At 39.0% G+C, this 19,468-nt stretch overlaps 1 protein-coding gene across 1 annotated transcript in view; it reads left to right on the top strand.

Moving 5' to 3' along the window:
- The window catches only part of NLRP14 (NLR family pyrin domain containing 14), a 28,694-nt gene extending 10,418 nt beyond the window's left edge, over positions 1-18,276 (top strand). The window contains exons 5-11 of the mRNA XM_070426693.1: positions 1,447-1,614; positions 5,402-5,572; positions 6,377-6,547; positions 8,000-8,170; positions 10,483-10,653; positions 17,300-17,470; positions 18,141-18,276. Of these exons, the coding sequence (XP_070282794.1) occupies positions 1,447-1,614; positions 5,402-5,572; positions 6,377-6,547; positions 8,000-8,170; positions 10,483-10,653; positions 17,300-17,470; positions 18,141-18,276 (1,159 nt within the window). The remainder of the gene's footprint in view (positions 1-1,446; positions 1,615-5,401; positions 5,573-6,376; positions 6,548-7,999; positions 8,171-10,482; positions 10,654-17,299; positions 17,471-18,140) is intronic.
- The last annotated feature ends 1,192 nt before the right edge of the window (positions 18,277-19,468 follow it).

The raw sequence follows: 19,468 nt of genomic DNA, 5'->3' as shown, positions 1-19,468 counted from the left end.
GACTGGAATTGAACCTGGGACCCTTCAGTCTGCAGGCCGACGCTCTATCCACTGAGCCAACCAGCTAGAGTCATTTTTTTTTTTTAATGTTTGCTTGTTTAATGTCTCCCTCTTGTCCATGGGCTCTTCTAGGAGCTGGAACTGATCCTGTTGTCTTCTGTGTTCAGTGCCCATCAGTGCACTCAAGGCCTAATTTGTGCTCAGTAATATGTACTGTATGTTGAAATGATAGATTTTGTTTCCATTAGCACCGATGATTATTATTTTGTGGGGGGAGGGGTGAGAGACAGGCTTCCCCTTCAATATTTTCCTTAGAACCTTGGTGGGTTTTAGTGAGATCTGACCTTAGATTTCAAATAACTAGATTAGGTCTGGACTTGCATATAGATGTGGCAGGAAACTGCATATATGTTATGATAAAGGGGTTCTTAGAAGTCCTTTTTCCTCACCCCCAAATATCTTCCCAGTTTGTCCCTTCACTGACTGTCACTAACCTAAATCATGACAATTGTTAATACCATCTTTTGGGTTAGATAGCTTCCTCTTTTACAATTCTAAGGTCCCTGGGGTGGAGGGTGGAGGGGAGTGACACCATGAAGGCAGCTCTTAGTCTTTCCCACCCTGGTGTGGCTTAAGTCCCATTTCCCTGACAAGTGAGGCTGTACTTTCCAATTTATGTTTAGTGAGTGCATGAGGCACTTTCATTAGGTGATGATGGTTGTGCTCCAGATGGGTAAGAGCTTTATTTTCTTGTGCTTGGCTAGAAGGGATGTGAAAGTAACGGGTAAGTAGAGGGCAGAAGGGAGGGCAGGTGGTATTAGGAAGAGAGGTTCTGAACAGTCAGCAGTGTGAACCTGCTGGGCATGTGGGGCCCGCAGAGGCACTACCGAAGAATTAGATTCCGCTACAGTGACTGAGTTAGGAGATTGGAAATCGGAAGAAAAATAGGCGATTTAGCTTCCTTCATATTTTGCTTTGGGCTGTCCATGAGATGGTAGGGCATATTTTGGAATGATGTTTTGCTAATGATACACATTAAAAAGTTGATATTGACAGTGAACTCACCTCAGGTTATTTAAAGGATTAAATATTATAAATCAATACTGTAATGGCAGTATTTGGAATAGTCCCAATAATTTTTGATAGCCATTCCTGGGGTTAAGTGTTCAAAAACTCCTCTTTCTTCTTCCTGATATTGCCTTCCTTTCCTTCAAGGTCAAACAAAGTTGAGAGTATCAGTTGTCAGGATATCATGGACATCTAAGTTGTAACCCAATTGTTTTTCTAAGCTGCAACTGAAACTTGAATTTATGACTTGACCTGGAACATGAGAAACCCAGAGTAGGATAAGAGGTGGCAGGAATATTTAGATAATATTCAAGATTTGGGCTTGAAAAGACAAAAGAGGCGATTTTGTAATCCCTCCTGCATATTTTCCTTTGGAAGGTTGAGATTTTTTACTTTCGCTGATGGTTGTCAGAATTTCGCCAGTTCTTTGATTCACAACCAGAATCTGCTGCATCTCGACCTGAAAGGAAGCGATATAGGGGACAGTGGAGTGAAGTCATTATGTGAAGCCTTGAGACACCCAGACTGCAAACTGCAGAACCTGAGGTAAGTTGTGATTTTTTGGTATTACAATTGAGAATTTTACCCATCCAGATAGGGCCTTCCAGCCTGGAATTGCTGGAACTAGGGACTAGGGACTAGGTTACATCTACTTTCATAATATGGAAAGGGGGAAATCAGTAGATGTAGGCTGATTTCCTCCAGGTAGGACTTTTAACTCCTCCCAACCCTCTACTGAAGACCCCTCATTGTTCAGTCACCTTAATCTAAAAAATAAGGGGAAAAAAAGCAGATCCAGAATATATAAGATTCAATTTTTTTTTCATATTTAAATGAAAGCATGTGTTTATTCCTTGTATTTTCGAATGCTCAGAAAAAAATGCACTAGTGGTAGCTGGGGACAGTGCTGGGGCAGGCTCAGTTTTACTTAATTTTTTATAGTGAATTGCCCTCACCTTATAATTGCAACTCAGTGATCAATATAGAAAACTGAGGAAGAATAGTGTAGCAACTGCTCTCTCACTGTCGCACACTATTGATCCTAGTGGTGGGCCCGATTTTCTTTCTCCATGAAAGTGAGGGGTCTAGCAGTCATACTTGGTCTGCACATTGTGTGGCAGGTTTCAAGAAAGATCTCATTTTCCACTGAAAGATATTTAATTCAGTTTATGGCAAACAAAACAAGACAAAACAAAAAACAAACAGAAGCAAAATAAAAAAATCATTGTATTAAGTTTTACCTTAGAGGTTTTTGTAATCCCTGGATTCATTTGGGGTTGGGGGGTAAGAATGAACCTTGTTACATGAAAGGCCAAGGTAGGTCTGTATTTGTGGGGAAAAAATGATAACTTGTGTGTAGAAAACAAGTAAAATCTGCCACAAGACCTTCTTTTTGACAACAGGCATATGAATTCTGTTACCATTGGGAATTTATTTTTAGGTTTCACTAAGGTTTTACAGGATGAAATTCTCTCATAGCATGTCTGAAAAGTTGTTGCATAATTATTGAACGTGTTGAGTTCAGTTGTCAGCAGGACAGGTGCAGTGGTCGGCAAACTGCGGCTCGCGAGCCACATGCGGCTCTTTGGCCCCTTGAGTGTGGCTCTTCCACAAAATACTGATGTCTGCGCATGGGCCACGAAGTTTCAATCGAACTGTACATGCGTGCGTGCACGTGGTATTTTGTGGAAGAGCCACACTCAAGGGGCCAAAGAGCCGCATGTGGCTCGCGAGCCGCAGTTTGCCGACCACGGGGTTAGGGTATTGGTTTTACCATCTAGGAAGTAGTTCTAGTACATTTTGAAGAATTTTATATAACCTGTAGCCTCTGGTTCTGGAACTCAAATGAGAAGTAGGTCATTGGAGTCTCTTTCTAAAAGTAAAACATGTTAGTGGCAAAAAGCTGTTAAGTGGAGGGAAAGATATTTTCTTATGGTGGGAGCTGTGGATCCAAGACAAAATGCCTTGGCACCTAACAGAGCAGCAGGACTTGATTGGATCTCTTTCATCAGTTGAGGTTTGACAAGCCTTGATGTAGGCCTGGTTACTAGGCTTTTAGACAGGGAACCATTTCACTGGGTCAACTAGTAGGGCTCCTTACACCAGTGAATGGAGTGTTTCGTGGCAGAAGTCATGAGAGCTTTGTAATAATAAAATACTACATTATGTCGGGTTGGATGTTGTCCCATTGTGGGTGGCCACTGAGGAGTAATCAAGAGTCCTGTAGATCTCCTATTGTCATTTCATGTGGGAAAGTTTCTAGTCTTATTGTTTTAGACCTCCTGTTATAAGAGCTATGGCCAGTTGGCTGGCCCTGTTATACATGTGCTTATTTCCTGTCCCTTTAGATGTTTTCTTTCTGTTAAATCTTTAAGAATCAATCCATACTACTCTTTTTCTGTCTAGAAGACCTCTCTCCAAATATAATGTATGAGATTTCCTTCATTTCCCTAACTGCCTGCTTGGCTGCTGATATAATGCCCTTTAGTATTAATCTACTCCTGCTGCCATAACAAAATACCACAGACTAGGTAGCTTAAACAACAGAGATTTATTTCTCAGTTGTGGAGGCTGGAAGTTCTAAATCTGGGGGCTGGCAGGGTTGGTTTCTGATGAGGCTTCTTTCCTTGGCTTGCAGCAGGGCTCCTCAAACTACATCCTGCGGGCCACATGCAAATACAAATATTGTATTTGTTCCCGTTTTTTGTTTTTTTTACTTCAAAATAAGATATGTGCAGTGTGCATAGGAATTTGTTCATAGTGGTGTTTTTTTTAAAACTATAGTCCGGCCCTCCAACGGTCTGAGGGACAGTGAACTGGCCCCCTGTTTAAAAAGTTTGAGGACCCCTGGCTTGCAGACAGCTGCCTTCTCATGGTGCCCTCACATGGCCTTTTTTGTGTTTGTACATTGCTGGTATCTTGTCCAGTCCTATTGGGTTGCAGTGGTCAGCAAACTCATTAGTCAACAGTGCCAAATATCAACAGTACAATGATTGAAATTTCTTTTGAGAGCCAAATTTTTTAAACGTAAACTATATAGGTAGGTACATTGTTATTAACTTAATTAGGGTACTCCTAAGCTTAGGAAGAGCCACACTCAAGGGGCCAAAGAGCAGCATGTGGCTCGAGAGCCGCAGTTTGCTGACCACGGGGTTAGGGGTTCACTCTTGTGACCTCATTTGATTTAATTACCTCTTTAAAAGCCCTGTTTCCAGATGCAGTCACATTGGGAATTAGGGCTTTAACATATGAATTGGGGGAGCACTATTCAGTCCATAACACCTTTTCAGGGCAAGTTGAGTTTTCAACCTTAGGCCATGTTCTGGGTCATCTATTGGGTCCAATCCTGTTCCTACCTCTGTATGTCCTGATTTTGATGAAGAGAATCAATTCTTGGGGACTCAAGTTAATAAGTCCTTGATTAAAAGAAATAATCAAAACAACTCCACATTCCAAAAACATTGCTGCCGCTGGACTCTCTTTATAAATAGCTGCTGGTATCAGGCCCAGCCACGCCCAAAGCACAGGTGGTCTCTAAATATGAGTCTAAAAATAGGGGCTCTACATACACTTCTTTTCTTCTGCTGCTGCCCTTTTCAAACTTTATTTTTAGAAACATTTTACTTCTGATTTACTTCTTGTTTTCACTGGTAAGGACTAGGTTCCTCAGAAAGCGTAGGTTGACTCCCAATTGTAAGTAAGCTCTTGGCAGGCAGTAGTAGGAGTGGCAGCTTTTGCTCCTGACTTCCTGTCCATCTGTTTCATAAATCGGAGTGAAAGGATGCAGCTCTTCTCCAGTCCACCTCCATCCATGTAGTTAGAGGACATTCCTCTCAGATTAAAATGTGATCATTTAAAAATATTTTTAGCCCTACTGTTGTAGCTCAGTGGTTGAGTGTTGACCTATGAACCAGGAGGTCACGGTTTGATTCCCCGTCAGGATACATGCCAGGGTTGCAGCTCGATAAGGGCATGCAGGAGGCAGCTGATCGATGATTCTCTCACATCACTGATGTTTCTATCTCTCTCTCCCTCTCCCTTCCTCTCTGAAATCAATAAAAATATATTTTTAAAAATATTTTTAATGTTTTCATAGCATATTTTCATAGGGAATTGGGGCTGTGGAGATGGAAAAGACCCTCCCCTTCTAACTCTCTATCAGAGCCTTTTGATGGAATTAAATCACTCTTACTCTAGAGTTAAGCTGGGTTTTCAGAAAAGGTCCCAAAGACCCAGATAGGTCCAGTGACCAAATGCTCTGGCTGGGTGAGCGTTGGTTATAATTCTTCTCCGAGGAGGGGTCATTTCAATGTTTCTGTATTTTTTTTTCCAGCCTGGAATCCTGCAGCCTAACTACACTTTGTTGTCTGAATATCTCCAAGATTCTCATCAGAAGCCACAGCCTGATATTTCTGAATCTGTCAACCAATAATATATTGGATGACGGAGTGGAGCTGTTGTGTGAGGCCTTAAGACATCCAAACTGTCACCTAGAGAGACTGTCGTGAGTCTTTTTGCTTTGTTTTCTGTAGAGTCATTTTGTTCAGCCTTGGATAGATTAGTTATGAACTGAACAGGCAATCTGCCTGGGTCTTGACACCAGTTGGTTCACTTGTTAATTGTGGATGAGCTCCTCCTTTCCCTCCTCTACTGCCCTTCCTCTTTTTTTTTTTCTTTACTATCCTGCATTTTATTTATTTATTAAATTTTGTTTTACTGCTTAAAGTATTACAAAGAGTATTACATATGTCTCCTTTTTTCCCCCCTTGACATTCCCTCAACCTCCCCTACCCCCCAGTGGCTTGTGTCCATTGGTTATGCTTATATGCATGCATACAAGTCCTTCAGTTGATCTCTTAACTCCACCCCCACCTCCATACCTCCCCGGGCTTCCCGCTGTAGTTTGACAGTCTTTTCGATGCTGCTCTGCCTCTGTATCTATTTTTGTTCATCAGTTTATAATGGTCTTTATTATCCATAAATGAGTGAGATCATGTGGTATTTTTCTTTCATTGACTGGCTTATTTCACTTAGGATAATTGCCCTTCCTCTTTTACTTTTACACACTTTTCTTCATGATTTGACTTGTTATTTTTCATTTTTCCAGGCTTCTCCTCTTCTCTCCTATTTTTTGTTTCAATTCTCCCTGTGCATAGCTGAAATGGAACCCATAATTTAAGTAGCTTTGATGAAGTTGAGTCTATAGTTGAGGTGTAGGGGTTGTAAGTACCAGCTAACTTCCCTGTGAAGAAGAGAAGCACGAACTTTGGGCTTTGACCGATCCCTTCCCATTTGTGTTCTCCTTCAGCTTAGAAAGCTGTGGCCTCACAGTAGCTGGTTGCGAGGATCTCTCTTTGGCTCTCATCAGCAACAAAGGGCTGACACATTTGTGCTTGGCAGACAACTTCTTGGGAGATGGTGGAGTAAAGCTTATGAGTGATGTCTTAAAGCATCCACAGTGCACTCTACAGAGCCTTGTGTAAGTGTCTGCTAGCTTTTAGCCTTCCAATATAATAAACATTTTGAAATATGTTTAAAATGAGAAAATAATATGAACACATTCTGTCCCTTGCTTTCTCCCTACTATTGGCCTTAGTGACGATGATGAAGATGATGATATTAATAATTGCCATTTATTGTGTCCTTACTGTGTGCTGGCCTTTGTGCTAAATTTTAACCTGCACAGAAGTTCCTGTTTGTGTCCAATTGTTCTAAGTGCCTCATTGTACAGATGAGGAATCTGAGGCTTAGAAAGATTATGCAACTTGCCTAATGCTTACAACAAAATGGATTCAGGACTAAAGTCCACTTGTTCAGTTCCATAGTCTGGGCTCAGAATAGGTAAATATGTAGGAATGCCATTAAACAGAAATACAGCATTCTTTGGCGTGGCTGGATCACACTTTATTCTGTTATTAGGTAATTTCCTAGACATGGAATTGATGAGCCAAAATTTTAATTTTGTACGATATGGTTAAATTGGCTCCATATAGATTGTTTCTATTCCCTCAGCAGTCTAGGGGCCTATATTTTGATATCCTCACTGAGGATCTACAATCTTTTTTATCAATGTTAATTACTTCATTGAAAATAATGTTAAAAAGGGTTTGATGTTGAGCATCTTTTCTAATGTTTTTTGGCCCTTAATATTCTAGGGATTCTCTCTTCATAGGCTCAGTTTTCTTCTGGGCGTTTTCTGTATCTATGTTATATATTATGTTTACTAATATAAAAAATACTCTATTACTATTATATTTTATGTATTACAAATAATTTAGCTATCATGTTGCTGTATTTCTAGTTTTCTTCCTGGTCATTTTTAGAATATAGAAGCTTAAAATTTTTTCTGAAGTCTAGTTTTCTTCCCCCTCATGACTTCCAGAAGGTTTTTCATAGTGGGAAATACCTTTCTTTAGAAAAATCCACATATGTCATCTTTTTCATACTCTTTATGAATTAATTTTTAACATTTAAATGTTAAAGTACTCCAAATTAAATTTGTTATAAGGCTTAAACTTATTTTCCCCCATGTCAGGTCTGTTGTCCTGAAATGATTTATGGTGTAATATATCTTTTCCCTACTGATTGGAAATGCCACTTTATTATGTACAAAAAGTACTTATTTTATTGTGATTAATCCCATTCTACTCCATAGGACTGCTTCTTGGCTCCATGTAGCTATTTCTGCAACAGGATACTATATTTCTATCCAGTTTTATTTATAATAATAAAAATTCTGAAGAACATGAATCCAGTTTGTAGCCCAATTTGGTGCAAACCTATATTTCCCAAGTGAGACAGCCAAAGAGGGAATGAGGGAAGAGGCTGTTTGATGAGACGTAGATAGAGATCGTAACATGAAATCTTTTCAAGGATAAAATCTCTGGCTCTGGAGCAATGATTCCATTTTCCTCACATTGTCCTTCCATAGGCTGCGACGTTGCCATTTCACTTCAGGTAGCTGTGAGCACCTGTCATCTTCTCTCCGAAGCAACAAGAGTCTGACACATCTGGATCTGGCATCAAACCAGCTACAAGACGATGGAGTAAAGCTTCTGTGTGATGTCTTTCGGCATCCAGGCTGCAATCTTCAGGACCTGGAGTAGGTTTCTTTGACATTGGTTTTGTGTAGCTTTAACTACTGTGAGCACAGGGGAGGTATGGAAAGAAAGACAGAGCTGAGCATCTGTTGGAGGAAAGAATATTTCCCTCTTTCTCTTTTTTCCTGAGAAAGTCTGTTCATTGGCCTTTTTTTTTTTTAAACCAATTAATACAGTAATTACAGTCAACTTTCCTCTGGTAAGGAGGACCAGGGCCATAAGGCTGAACAGTAGTTAGTCACTTTATTTTTCCCTTGGTTGTGCCCCAGTGACTCTATTGTGTCCTTCACCTTAAATCCATGAAGCTGAAATTTTGCTCTACCGGTTTTTCTTTCTTATAATTGGGAACACTTTTAAAGAAACTGGGAAGGAATTTTTAAAACTATCCAATAATCCGATCATTCTTTAACAATAATTGTGTTTATTCTTATGTTCTCTCTTACTTTGTGAAGAGGCATACATATCTTTGCATGATACATGTATGTGTAATTGTGATAACTGTATAGATGTGACTTTGAGTTTCTTTTTCACACAAGAGTATTTCATAAACACATTTAAAATACTTATATACAACTAGAGGCCCGATGCATGACATTTGCACACTCAGAGGGGGGCATCCCTCAGCCTGGCCTGTGCCCTCTCATAGTCCAGGAGCCCTCAGGGAGCGGGTCTAAGCAGTCAGTTGGACATCCTTAGTGCTGCCTCAGAGGTAGGAGAGGCTCCCGCCGCTGCTGTTGCACTTGCCAGTCGTGAGCCTGGCTCAAGGCTTCTGGCTGAGTGGTGCTCCCCCTGAGGGAGCACACTGACCACCAGGGGGCAGCTCCTGTCTTGAGCATCTACCCCCTGGTGGTCAGTGCACGTCATACCGACCGGTCATTCTGCTGTTTGGTCGATTTGCATATTAGCCTTTTAGTATATAGGATTATCTTACTGATTTTTTGATGACTGCACAATATTTAACATTGCATTATATAAATGTTGTAGCTAGAGTGAAGCAAGATATAGATGTCACTTAGCAGTCTCAGCTCACTTTCCCACTAGGGACTCCCATGGGACTGACCCATAGCCTGGATGAGACAATGTTTTTTTAGAACTATAAATTCAAGATTGTTGGTATGCCCAGAGGTGTTTGTCTTGACTGGACTGACTCATGACCACCAAATTTCCAAATGAGTTTAAAAGTTGGTCGTCACATCTGTAAACACTAAAATGACTGAACTCTTGGGTCTAATAAGTGCCTGTACTTCCTTTAGGAAAATACAATATGATATGGGTTACAATGTGATTCTCTGAAATTTCCTCGATTATTATTCAATTGGAAAATAAAATTTTACACAATGGAAATTATCATTAAACCCAATGCCTTCATTTCAGCTATGGAGATATAATTGCTAAGTGACCTAAACCCACAAGATATTTGCTTAGCCCAGTTTCTCTCCTTTGCATTGCTGGTGTTTTCTCAGCTGCCTTTATAGTCTCTGTAGATCATGCCAGTTCTCTTAACCAATATTTACAACAGATATGAGCTAGATGATGAGGGGACTAAAGGTTATTATTAAGGTGATGCTCTTATGCCCAAGTAACTCACAAAATGCTGATCGTAGAGAAAGTTCATGCCGACTCTAATCTATTTCATGTTTTATTATAAAGATATGACAGAAGTTTCCAAGGAGCAAGGAATGGGACAGAGGAGACATGAGTCACTTTAGGCTTGAAAGATGAAGAGGATTTTGTTATGTGTTGATATTCCAGGCAGAAGGAAAGAAGAGAGACAAGAAAGGGAATGAGGACAGATGTGGTATATTTGGAAAACAATAGATTGTATGGTTGGGGAATAGGATGGGCACCAAAGAGGGAAAGAGAACATTTGAGGCCATATTTTAAATGCTCTTGTATATCCTGCAAAGACAGAAAATATCTTTTTATACGTAGCTTCTTGCTTCTTTGGAGATAACACTCTGAGATAGATTCCTAGAAAGCATTTATATAAAAAAGATATTAGAAACAGAAAGTATAGACATCAGTGGGTTCTTGGGAAAGCTTATCTTTTTTAGTATTGATAGGAATAAGTGTTTACACCTTTATTTGGCAAGCTTGATAGATGATGACCTGTTTGTAGGAGAAAGCAGTTTTATTTTCTGCATAGTAAGAAATCCATCTGTTTGTACTGGTAATGTTAGACCTTCTTGTGTGCATCCTGGATTATAGATAGAAAAGGATAAAAAAAGGTGCAAATATCTGGGAATCTCTTCCAGGAGTAAACTAATTAAGTCTCACAGCTAAAGGTCTCCCTTTTCTTTTGTATTTCTTACAGGCTGATGGGTTGTGTTCTCACTAGTGCCTGTTGTCTGGACCTGGCTTCTGCTATTCTGAACAACCCAAACCTGCGGAGCCTGGACCTTGGGAACAATGACTTGCAGGATGATGGAGTCAAAATTCTGTGTGAAGCTTTGAAACATCCAAACTGTAATATTCAGAGGCTCGGGTGAGTTCAATTTTCCATTAGGAGAATGAAAGCTATTTGTGGCTGGTATAGCTAGGAGAAAACTAGCATATGGAGAGAGGATGGAAAATGGATGGGGTTACAAGGTAAGTTACTCTCAGAAGTGAGAATCTGAATTTCAAATAGATGGGTCAATGTGTATTGTATGTTATTAGTATAGAAGCTATATTTCACATTTCTTTACATCCTTCTCAGCACCTTGGACAGAGTATGCATTAAGTAAATGGGATTTAATTTAGGTCTTCCACATTCTGTCATCCTTCAGATATCCCATCTGGCCTTGTATTAATTATTTTTTTTTAAGTTGTAGATTTTACTAATCATCATCTATCTAGAAAAATGCTATTGATGCTCTCAAGGACCTTGCAACCTAACAATCTTATCCTGTGTTCTGAATACTTATGTTTAGATATTGTTTAGGTTTTTATTTTCTTTTTAATATTTTGAACTAAGATTGGAGAGTACATTTTCACTCATGCAGCATGAATTATTGACTTCTGGGACAAAAATTTTGCTTTCTATGTGGGAAGCCCAGGCACTATGATATATCTCTCTGAATCTTACAAGACAGTGTTGCTTTTTCATATTCTATGGACTGTGTATATGTTTTTATCACAGCAATGATGATGTTGTAACTGTTGGGTCTGAAATTTAATTTTATTACCTAATAAGATAGCCTACTGCTGTCTCATGGATGCTGACAGGAGACATAGAATCCTACCAGAGACAGAGGACTTTATGCATAACCACACAAGCATTAGGAATGTTTGTGTCAGTTTTCCTTGAGCCATAAGTCCCCTAGGATTGTTGTGGAGGAGCCCAGTGGATGCCTGCACATGCATTAGGTTACATCCCAAGAGAGGGACATTGAGTTTGGGGACTCAACCATTTTATAACATGCAGGGAGTAAGCCTGCTCTTTGTCCTGAAGAGCGACACATTATTACCTCATCCAACAAGGTTGCTCATTACACATGCATCCTAGGAAATGACCTGGGTAAAGAGTTATCAGCAAAAATGTTGGAGGACAAAAGACACATAGAAGAATGTCTCCCAACAATATCTACTCTTTTTTCTACACAGTACAGCCTTGGCTTCTGGTGTATTTTCACAAGGAATTGCCACTCCATTGGGCATTCTAATTAATCTGACCAACAGAGGCTGGGACCAAATTTGTTCAATTTGTCTTATACACCACTTCATTAACACCACTATCAACAGGTATCCAAGCACAGGAAGAGGCCAAATTTCAGTATCAACTTCAACTATGTGCCTAGGGTCCTGGACTCAGCTAATTGAGTTAGACCCAGGGAGGAACAATAGGTCTTATTATCCATTACAATTCATAAAAGGGAGTTGAGAATGACCTGCCAATCTTAGTGTCATTGGCAATAAATAAATGGGAAAAAAGATGGGTCACAGCATTCCCATCCCCAATAAAGAGACATTCATTGGGCCACACTTGCCCAGTTGCAAACATATAACATATAGCACCAGCCACTGCAGTGTGGTATTTGTGTTGTATTTGACTTGGGTCATCATTTATTGATTTGGTTTGTCATATGGGCAGTGTCACTGAATAGTTACAGTTCCTTCATTTGCCATATATGGCCTAACCCAGGCTTTTCTGGCATCAGGAAGTTTGTGAATTTGTATCAGTCAGACTGAAAAGAGGTTTACCTGTGGTTGTATTTGTAAACATATGAGAGGGGTCCACATTCAGGGGCTGCCATTGATGGTCTCAGGCACAGCAGAATAGTTAAGTCCTGCCATGTCTACATGAGATTTTCTCTTCTCATAGCATGTGTGGCCAGTATGACAACTGGGTCACGGGTCAGTTTGCCAGCCACAGTTGTTGCTTGACTAAAGCAGACCATGTAACTATTTTGCCAGGTGTCATTGTTGGTTCCATTGTTGGAAAAAGAGAGTCTTCATTGTTCTCCCCAGTCCCTGTACCTCTCAAGTTATAAGGCAGCGGTTCTCAACCTGTGGGTCGTGACCCCTTTGGCGATCGAACGACCCTTTCACAGGGGTCGCCTAAGACCATCCTGCATATCAGATATTTACATGACGATTCATAATAGTAGCAACATTACAGTTATGAAGTAGCAACGAAAATAATTTTATGGTTGGGTCACAACATGAGGAACTGTATTTAAAGGGCCAGAAGGTTGAGAACCACTGTTCTAAGGTGTTCCTTCCCAGGTATTGGTGTTGCTACTCTTCCCCCCAGCAATGAAGTCAGTGTATCCCTTCACTATTCCCCCATTTGTACCTTCAGTCCAGAGGGATCAGGTGGAAGGACAAAAGCAGTTTTATAGTATTTACTGAAAGCCATTCTACCCCACACCTTGGCTCTTGTCTAGCACTGTACTCAACCAAAGGATCATTATCCTCATGACCTGGGGCCTAGTCAATCCAAATGAGAATCCAGCTGTCTGAACTGAATAAGTTTGAACATCACAGGTCCCTTCTTGCTGGCCTGCCACCCGGAGGATGTACGAACCAGGCTAGCCTGGAGTTACTGTCAGGGAAAGAAAAGCACCATGCCCAGGAATGGTCAGGATGCAATCCTGAAATTCCACAGTTGTTCTGGATAACCTAGGATGCAAGTGTATCACTTGCAACCTAATCATTACACAGGAGGGGCCAAATAGAGGTGAACCATTTTAGGAGATAGCTGCATTTAGTGATCAAACTGCCCTGGGGTTGGCAAGAGAGGTAGAATAAAAAATCTTGTTATTTAATTTTGTGAGGCCATTCCAGAGCTCAGCAATACCAGATGCTTGTGGCCAACAGAGACTATGGAATGCTCATTGAATACCTTGACTATTGACCCATTGTTTCCTTGAAATAGAGGACATGGGTGCTATTCTCCTTGTCTGCATATCTGAAAATGTCTTCGATTTCTGTGAGCTTGGTTGACTGGTTGGCTGTGTTCATAGTATTTTGATCATCCTTCCTCTGCGAGTTTTCCAGAGAGTCCACTGCCTGCTAGCATTGAAACTAGTTGTAGAAAAGTCTACTAGTAAAACCAGCAGATTCTTCCCCTTCAGTGTCCTTATTTGTTAAAAATGATTTTTAGCATAAGTTTCAAAAGATTAAGGAAAATTATAGATAAGGAAAACCAACAGAAGAAATCCAACATATTAGTGATCCTGAAAAACATTTTTTGACAAATAGATAAAAAAATTAAAGATAGGAAACCTTACCCCCCAAAGGAGCACAGTCTATAGATTAAACAGGCACACCATTTCCCCAGAAAAATACTAGTAAAGACAAGTCCGCACAGGACAAGTTATTGGCATACAGGTCTAAAGACAAAGCATCTTTAACAAATAAGGAAACAGAAGATGAAGAATCCACTGGTTTCAGACTTCTCTGCAACTAGTTTCAATGCCAGCAGGCAGTGGACTCTCTGGAAACTCTCAGACGAATGATGACAAAAATACTATGAACACAGCCAAGCAGTCATTCAAGTCATTCAGCAATTGTGAAAATACACTTGTCCACTTCTAATGTGACTTTCATTTTATAATTTTTATTTTTATTTTCTGTTATGTTTAAGCTTTGCCAAATCATATTTTAAACATTTTCATGATGAAATATAAGATAAATACAGAAAAGTGAATAAAACTAATATTAAAAAAATAATAAATGTATTATTAATAATAAATGTAACCACACCCAAGTCAGGAAATTGAGTTTCTCCAGCAAACTAAATTCTCCTCAATCTTCCCTTTGAAATCACAACTTCTTCCCTTCTCCCCAGTAAGCAGCCATTGTCCTGACTTTATGGCAGTCATTTATTTGTTTTCCTGTAAGTGAACCATGAGTATATGTAATTTTAAACCATTAATATGGTTGAATTATGCCTGATTTTGTACTTTATATACATGGAATCATAATCTTTGGCGTCGATGAATTTTTTTGCTTAATGTTATGATTGTAAGAGTCATTCAGTTGCTTCATGTAGCTGTAGTTAATTCATTTTTATTGCTGTAAAAGATTTCAATGAATGACCACACCAAAAACTGTAATAACCATTCTATTGTAGGTGGGGTTATTTGTATTTCTTTTCTTTTATGACTTAGTGATGCTATAAATATTTTAATACATAAATTCTGAGGCACATGTATAAGTATTTATCTAGGGTAAATATTTAGGAGTGGACTTGTTATATCATGGGGGAATATATGTCTTCAGATTTATCAAACATTATCAAAAGGATTGTACCAATTTATTCTACCATTTCCAGTCTGTAAGAAGAGTTCCTATTGCTCTCTATTCTTGCCATTTTTGTCAGACTTATTCTTTAAAATTTTAGCCAGTCAGGTGTGCATTTTGGCATATGGTTGTGCAAGACTGGAATTATTTATTTTTTGAGCTTTGTAGAAATTTCTGGTGAAGCTTTATGATGTGAAGCCTCCTCTGTGTGACTTTAAATTCTTATCTAATATTTAAAATATATACATTTATATAGGGTTTTCTTATCAAATAATCTTGATAATAATATTCTTATGCTTTTACCTGTTCATCTAAATTTTAAAACTTACTGGCAAGTGTCTAATATTATTATTTGCTTAATTTCTGAGTCATCGCTAGTGATTTAGATATCTAATGATGTTTCATTAATTGTTTCTATATTATTTCTTTTCTTCTACTTTGGTTGAGTTTATTTTACCATTCCTTTTTCTAAATTCTTGAGTTGTATGCTTAGCTTATGAATGTTTCTTCTTTTCCACCCCAGACTCAAAGTTATGATTTTCCTTTAAATCACTGCATTAATTTCATCCTACAAGTGTTGCTATTTTGTAGTCTAAAATATTTAAATGCCCTTATGATTTTTTTCTTCAACCCACAAATTATTTTGAAGTGTATTCCTTGATTTTCAAACATAGGAGAATTTTTTTGTTATCTTTTTTATATTTACTCTCTAGCATTGCAGTCTGAGAACATACATGGTTTCAGTTCTTTGAAATTTGATGCCATTTGCTTCATGGACTAGTGTATAATCAGTTTTTATATGTGCTCCATAGCGCACTTGAAAAGAATATGAAGAGTTGTTGATTAGGTGAAATATTTCATATCAGTTAAGATCGTTAATCCTGTTGTTCAAATCTATGTTTTTTTAGTGATTTTTCATAATAATTCAATTACTATGAAAATGTTAAAAATCTTCTTTATAATTATAGACATGTTTTTCATTTTTGTAGTTGTTAGTTTTGTTTTCTGCATTTTTTATTGGATTTATTGGGGTGACATTGGTTCTCAAAACCATACAGATTTCCAGTGTACAACTCAACAAAACGTCATCTGCACGCTGCATTGTGCACCCATTGCCAAGCAAAGTCTCTTTCTGTCCCCATTCCCCCCAGCCTTTGCCCACCTGCGCCTCACCCACTTTCCCTCTGGCCATCACCATATTGTTGTCTGTGTGGTATGCATTTATATTTTTTGGCTAATCCCTTCATCTTCTTTCATCCAGTCCTCCAACCCCCTTCCCCTCTGACAGCTGTCAATCTGTGTTTCATGTATCCAAGCCTCTATTTCTATTTTGTTCATTAGTTTATTTTGTTCATTAGATTCCACATATAAGTGAGATCATATGGTATTTGTCTTTCCATGGCTGGCTTATTTTGCTTAGCATAATAATCTCCAGCTACATTCATGCTGTCGCAAAAATAAGATTTCCTTTTTTATGGCTGCATAGTATTCCACTGGGTAATGTACCACAGCTTTTTTGACTGTTATTAGTGACTACAAATTTAGAATGATTGTTGCCTGATGAATTCTTGATAATCTTTTATGTTTATAATGCCTTTTACCATAAGGTTTATTTTGTGTGATATTTGTGTACTTTGTGTCATATTTAGTGGTGTGACTATTGCTCCACTATGCTAATGTGTGTTCCATGTGGGCATCAACTTAAGAAAACATTTTGTATACTCAGTATCTATATAGGCACTCAATTGTTGAATGAGTAAGTAAACATTAAAGTGAACATTAAATATAAATTAGTTGGTTGGGGGGAATCATCAGGTATTGAGTTTAACATATTTCCTTAGTTCATGGTATTGTATTATCAGTGGTTTGTGCAAGGACCCATTGGTCATTGATTGGTTAGTTGGTTAATTTATCTCCACTAAGCACTGTCCTTTCCACCTGTAGGCACCTGACCTAATGTGTTTGAAATTTGCCATAGAATTGTGTGTATCCTTGTAAAAGATGATATTGTTTTTCAGTGCATGCATTTGTATTTGCATAAATGGCATGGTGCTAGAGACACCTTGCTTTTTAAACAATACCTTATTTCTAAAACCTACTTATGTTGTTATAGTTTTAATGCCATTCAAGGATTCAACTGCATTATAGTTTTCCTTAGTGTGCTTCCATATTTTATTTATGCCCTGGATTACAATTGTGAATTTCCAATTCATGATATTGAAAGGGATATATTCAGCCCACAAATCTTTAGAATAATGAATAAGTACTTACAGTCTTTGCATTTCCCCTAATCATACTCATTTTTTTATGCTTTGAGAGTTATCCTACATTCCCAGATCTCTCGTGCTTGCTGACTTTCATGGGATAAAGTTCATTTTATCTGTAGTCTCTCTTCCCTGCAGGCTGGAATACTGTGGTTTGACTTCTCTCTGTTGTCAGGATCTCTCCTCTACTCTTAGCAGCAACCAAAGACTGATAAAAATGAACCTGGTACAGAATACCTTAGGTTGTGAAGGAATTAAGAAGTTATGTGAAGTCTTGAGGTCTCCTGAATGTAAACTACAAGTTCTAGGGTAAGTCTTCATTGGCTTCTTAGGAAGAAAGCTTTCTGGAATGAGGGACTGGGGGAGCCACTCATTACTGCAGGCCCTGAGATCAACCTGATTGTGGACCCCTGGGCATTTTCTAGGCCCTTATTGTTCTCCCATAGAACACTGAGTTTTGAGACAATGTACATAGTGGTTAGAATCACGAACTCTAGAGCCAGACTACCTGAGTTTATTGCCACTTAATAGATATTTGAACTTGTGCTAGTCCCCAGTCTCTCTGTGTTTCAGTTACCTTATCTGTAAGATGATAATATGAAATGATAATATCTACACATAGGCTTATTCACCTGAGTCAATATAGGTGGTCTTTAAAACAGTACCTAACATGCAATAAACAATGTACATATTAGCTGTTTTCATCATCATCATTAGTATTACTATTTTGCTCGACAAAAAAAGGGGGGCTCTTGGAGGATTCTTTTAAATTTTCATCTATTCTCTCCTATATTCCATTTTCCTTCAGCTGCAATATCTCCTTCAGCATGTCCCTCAGTTTCTTTTTCTATTCCCCAGCCATGTTAATATTCTCTCTCTACTTTAATGGTCCCCCATCCCATTGAAATAAAATTTCATGAGGAAGTAAAGGGCTGTGGGAAAATCGAGTGCAAGAAGAGATGTTCCCTTGTTTTCTCAGGTTGTGCACAGAGGCATTTGATGAGGAAGCCCAGGAGCTGCTGGAAGCTGTGGAAGTTAGCAATCCAAACCTAGTCATTAAGCAGGATTGCAGTGATCAGAACGAAGAAGATGGTTCCTGGTGGAAGTGTTTCTGATGTGAAGAACTTGACATTCTTTGAAAAAGTAAAAGAAAGACCTCAGAGTGACACAGCCTTGGGCTCCGAGCTTTAGGTACTCTATGCCCAGACATAGTGCATTCGATGTTTGTTACATGTAGTTAAATCACTTCTCTGTCAAATGTTGTTCTACTTCACATAGGAGTTTGAGAGGCTAAAATAAAAAGAAAAAACATAAAATGCTCTGTGAAAAGTGTACCATGATGGTTTTTTTTAAAAGAAATATCTTTTTATTGATTTTTAGAGAGGGAGAGAGAGAAACATCAGTGATAAGAAAGAATCATTGATCGGCTGCCTCCTGGAGATGAAGCCTGCAACCCAGGCATGTGCCCTGACTGGGAATCGAACCGCGAACTCCGGGTTCATAGGTTGATGCTCAACCACTGAGCCACGCTGGCCAGGCACCATGCTGTTTTTAATTGGATGCAGAACCTAAGAATCCAGATGTGAGAAGCCTAGAAATGAGCTTGGAGGGTGGCGCCAGGGAAGAGCACCTTGGCTTCCTTTCTCTCCGTGCCCACTGCAGTGGCTCAGTTCAAAGCCTCGCCGTTTTTGGTGTGATTTATTGAATGTTTTCCTGTGTATGTTCTTGGGACCACTGGTGTCAGAATCAATTGGGTGTTTCTTAAAATTTAGATTCCTGAGTCCCATACTATGTTTACTGAATCAGAGTATCTGGGTGAGGGTCCTAGGAACTGGCCTTTGAAATATTTCCCAGGAAAATCTTTGGGACGTTAATATTTGAGAAGCTACTAGAGTCAATAGAAATGGGTGTCCACCTCTGCAGTGAACATTGTCTGTAGCCTGTTGTGAAGATAAAAGGAGACAAAAATATATTGGGGTTAGAGTGAAAAACAGGTTCCTCCATTTGCTAGAAAGGAAGCACAGTGAAATTTTCTGTAAAAGAATGTTTGGGTAATTTATTGCTATGTGTAACAAACAACCAGAAAACTTAATGGCTTCCAATGGCAACCGCTTCATTATGTCATGAGTTAATGGACTAGAATTCAGAAAGGGTTCAGCTAAGCATTTCTCATGCTCTGCATGAACATCCCTTGGTGATATTCACCTGACAGCCAGGTTGCCCTGGAAGCCCCAAGATGACCTTAGTCCAGTGATGGCAAACCTTTTGAGCTCGGCGTGTCAGCATTTTGAAAAACCCTAACTTAAC

Source organism: Myotis yumanensis, unplaced genomic scaffold (assembly GCF_028538775.1).
Source record: "Myotis yumanensis isolate MYYU_CA2020_CCGP unplaced genomic scaffold, mMyoYum1.0.hap1 SCAF_10, whole genome shotgun sequence".
Classification (NCBI taxonomy): domain Eukaryota; kingdom Metazoa; phylum Chordata; class Mammalia; order Chiroptera; family Vespertilionidae; genus Myotis; species Myotis yumanensis.
This window is presented reverse-complemented; position numbering and strand designations above follow the sequence as displayed.